This window comes from Clupea harengus, chromosome 3, assembly GCF_900700415.2.
Source record: "Clupea harengus chromosome 3, Ch_v2.0.2, whole genome shotgun sequence".
Taxonomy (NCBI): domain Eukaryota; kingdom Metazoa; phylum Chordata; class Actinopteri; order Clupeiformes; family Clupeidae; genus Clupea; species Clupea harengus.
The window spans coordinates 9,613,558-9,616,640 of NC_045154.1; the positions used below are offsets into that span (position 1 = coordinate 9,613,558).

The window sequence follows — 3,083 nt, forward strand, 5'->3', positions numbered from 1 at the left end:
TCATCTGTACTATTGTTAGTGAAATACAAATATAAGATGGTGCATCTTCATAGTTTAACATCTCAAAGGCACCCGAGGAAAAGATGTGTAAGGGATAATTCTACCTCATCTTAACTCAAGTTTTCATTTTTGTATGGAACATTTGAGGAGCCCTAGACCAACCCCCGTTCCTTTAATACCATGGTGGGGAATGGTGATCATCTCTTTCTGTCTGCAGACATTCAGCTCATTTTGAGTTGTACTACCAAACAAATCTCATCTGATTGGCTACATTTACTAGAGTTGGTAACAGCATAATCAGATTAGATTTTAAACGTATTTGGGATTTTCTTTTTTAATCTTATATTACCTACCACTTCGATAATGGACTGCTGACTGCCATGAAGAATAATGCTCTCATGGATCTGTATACATAAAACTAGTTGACTGGAATCACATTCACAATAGGATCAGCAAGCAGGTTAGTTATTTGTCAGTCCAGTCAGTATGTAATTTAAGCTCTAAAGCCAAGATAAAACTTTAAAATCCTTTAGAGATTCTCTCTCTCTCTCTCTCTCTCTCTCTCTCTCTCTCTCTAGTGGTGTAGATGCAGTTTTCCATAGACCTCTCATGACCTACACAGAAATACAAATCCCTTAGTAATGTATTCCTCCAGCCAAACTGACCAAAAATAGGTGTTGGTGGAAACATCACTTTAAAAAAACTAGGTCTCTGGTGGCTAAGACATGTGGGAGAACCTGGATTACTGTGATAATATTTATGAATGCATGTTAAAGCGTACACAAGACCAGACAGAAATCTGTGTGAGTGTGACCACCTACTTGAGAGGAATCACTGTACTGAGTGCAAAAGGTCTGCTTTGACATTGGTGAAGAGGTAAGCTAAAGGTCAAAGGTCAGTAAAGGCAGACTGTTGAGCACTCTCCTGCTGTACTCTCTTGCTGCACACAATGCTGTTGCTCAACATGGCAACAACAATCAACATAATTGCTATCTCAAGGATAGGCCAGCATTTAAGATAACCATACCCTAAAGGTATTAGATCAACTGAATACATTTAGGGAATTTTTACATTTGAAAATCTGAAGTCATATTGCTCTTAAATGGAGGATGTGTTCCCAAAAAAAGTATCAATGCCAAAGAGCCAAATTAGCAGATGTCTTATTATCTATTAAGAGAACTTTGGGCAATCTAAGGCCACAAAGGATGCACCAGATGAACCCAGCCCCTTAAACAGTCAAGGAAAAGGTTGCATTTCCTGTTTTTCTTCTGTGGACCCTGAGAGAGGGACACCCTTTCCACATAGTAAATGAGACAGCTGAACTGTTTCTACTGAGATACAAACTATTGCAAAGGCTTCTAACATGTGAAAAGATGTGAAAGAGCACCATTGCCCTCTATCTTCTGGAGGCTAGAAAGACACCCTATAAAAATATGGCACTTTATTTTCCCCACAGAGCATTCAAACAAATTAAGATGTTGGAAGAAATTAATCAATTCATACATTCAGTAAAACGACACCCCAATGAACAGTAAACCATCGTATAATTCAATTCAAAAGGTTACTGGCCAGAAGATGCCTGCGCTGTTCAGTGGTTTGCCTTTTCATGGGTGCGGTTCACTAAGTCAGTTGATGCTGGTAGCCTGACTGACCTGTGTTCAGCTGAGACAGGGCATCTCCCCATACACTAAGACCCCTCTCCTCAAACCCACCATCACACTCCTTCATCTCACGCAGCTCTCTCAGTGTCTCCCTTTCCAGGGGGTCTCCCCTTGACAGTAAAGATCTGAGGTGTTCTATGAGTGTTATGAATGGCACACTGCTTCCTTCACTCGCCATCCATTCACCTGCAGTCACATCATAGGACATAGCTGATGCCCAATTTTTCAGTATGCCCATGTACGCCAGTCCAAACTGCTCTGACTGCTGTGCCAGTTTGGTCAAAGTCAACACTGGCAACACCTGGCACATGCTCAGCAGTGAGTTTGGGTTAGCCTGCAGCCAGGTGAAGATGAAGTTTCTGGTGACATCATAAGACGTGACATCTTGACAGGAAAGAAGAGCACCTGCAATAATTTCGGGAGCATTGTCCTCCTTGCTGCTAGGCTGAGAAACAGAGTCCAACAGGTTTCTAACGAAGCTTTCATTACCTGCGTGGGAGAGAAGTTTTTGTATGTGCTCACCTAAGATCGAACCTTTCACCAGAGCTTCCATACATATACAACCAGCGGCTCTCCGATTAACGTTGGTGGTCCATAAGACTTCCCCAGCTGACTTACACGAAATCGACCGGGGGAGGTGGGAGAAGCTCTGAGCCACTTCTCCGCTTCCCTCGTTTGGTTTAAAACTGCCCATAAGAGATTTTATGACAGAACAAGGACAGGCGGGGTTCTTCAACAAACTCACCAATAGCACATCCCTACAGCGACCCAAGTCGGGAAAAGTCAGATCCCGGTGTTCTGTGAAAGTTTTACGTAGGCGCTCGTTGATCTGTTGCAGTTTGTTTTGTATGGCCGTTCTGATAGTTGAGTTTGCGTTGAACCTGTTATAGATGTGTTCACAGTAGTCGGCCCACTGGAAAGCCCTTTCCACTGTGCCTTCATCCCATTGCTTTATATAGTCAGTCTGGGAAACGGCCAGTAACTCCGACGTGCTCTCTACATTTTTTAAAACAGCCTCCATGCGGCGCTCTGTTTCAAAAGGTCAATGAACATTTTTACAACCCGTAAATGCAGAATCACTTTTAAATCCTGCTATCGGCTCTCTTGTAGTTATCATCCATAGTAGAGAAAAAAGTTTTTCACAAACGTCGGAACCGGAAGTGAGCTTTCTGTATTCAAAATAAAAGCCGCTTCTAAATAACAGCAATTGTAAAACTAGCCTGCGCACAACCATCACTAAACAGCTGGTGCACGTGTTGATGTAATAACAAATACACCAATAAGCTATAATATTGTGCAGTAGTAGTATGCCTGTTAACTTTTTTATTTTCTTTAGCTTATTTACCTAAGCGTACTTAATACAATATAATTGCCTTAGTATAAAATAATTGCCTTCAATAATTTCAAACTTAAAGACTTCAA

The 3,083-nt window shown here is 41.6% G+C and overlaps 1 protein-coding gene across 1 annotated transcript; it reads right to left on the reverse strand.

The window, feature by feature from the left end:
* Window positions 1–1,426: 1,426 nt before the first annotated feature.
* Window positions 1,427–2,837, reverse strand: fancf (FA complementation group F). Its single transcript, XM_031564503.2, has one exon. It carries the CDS (start codon window positions 2,680–2,682, stop codon window positions 1,621–1,623), a length of 1,062 nt encoding a protein of 353 aa, XP_031420363.1. The 5' UTR covers window positions 2,683–2,837; the 3' UTR covers window positions 1,427–1,620.
* Window positions 2,838–3,083: the final 246 nt, after the last annotated feature.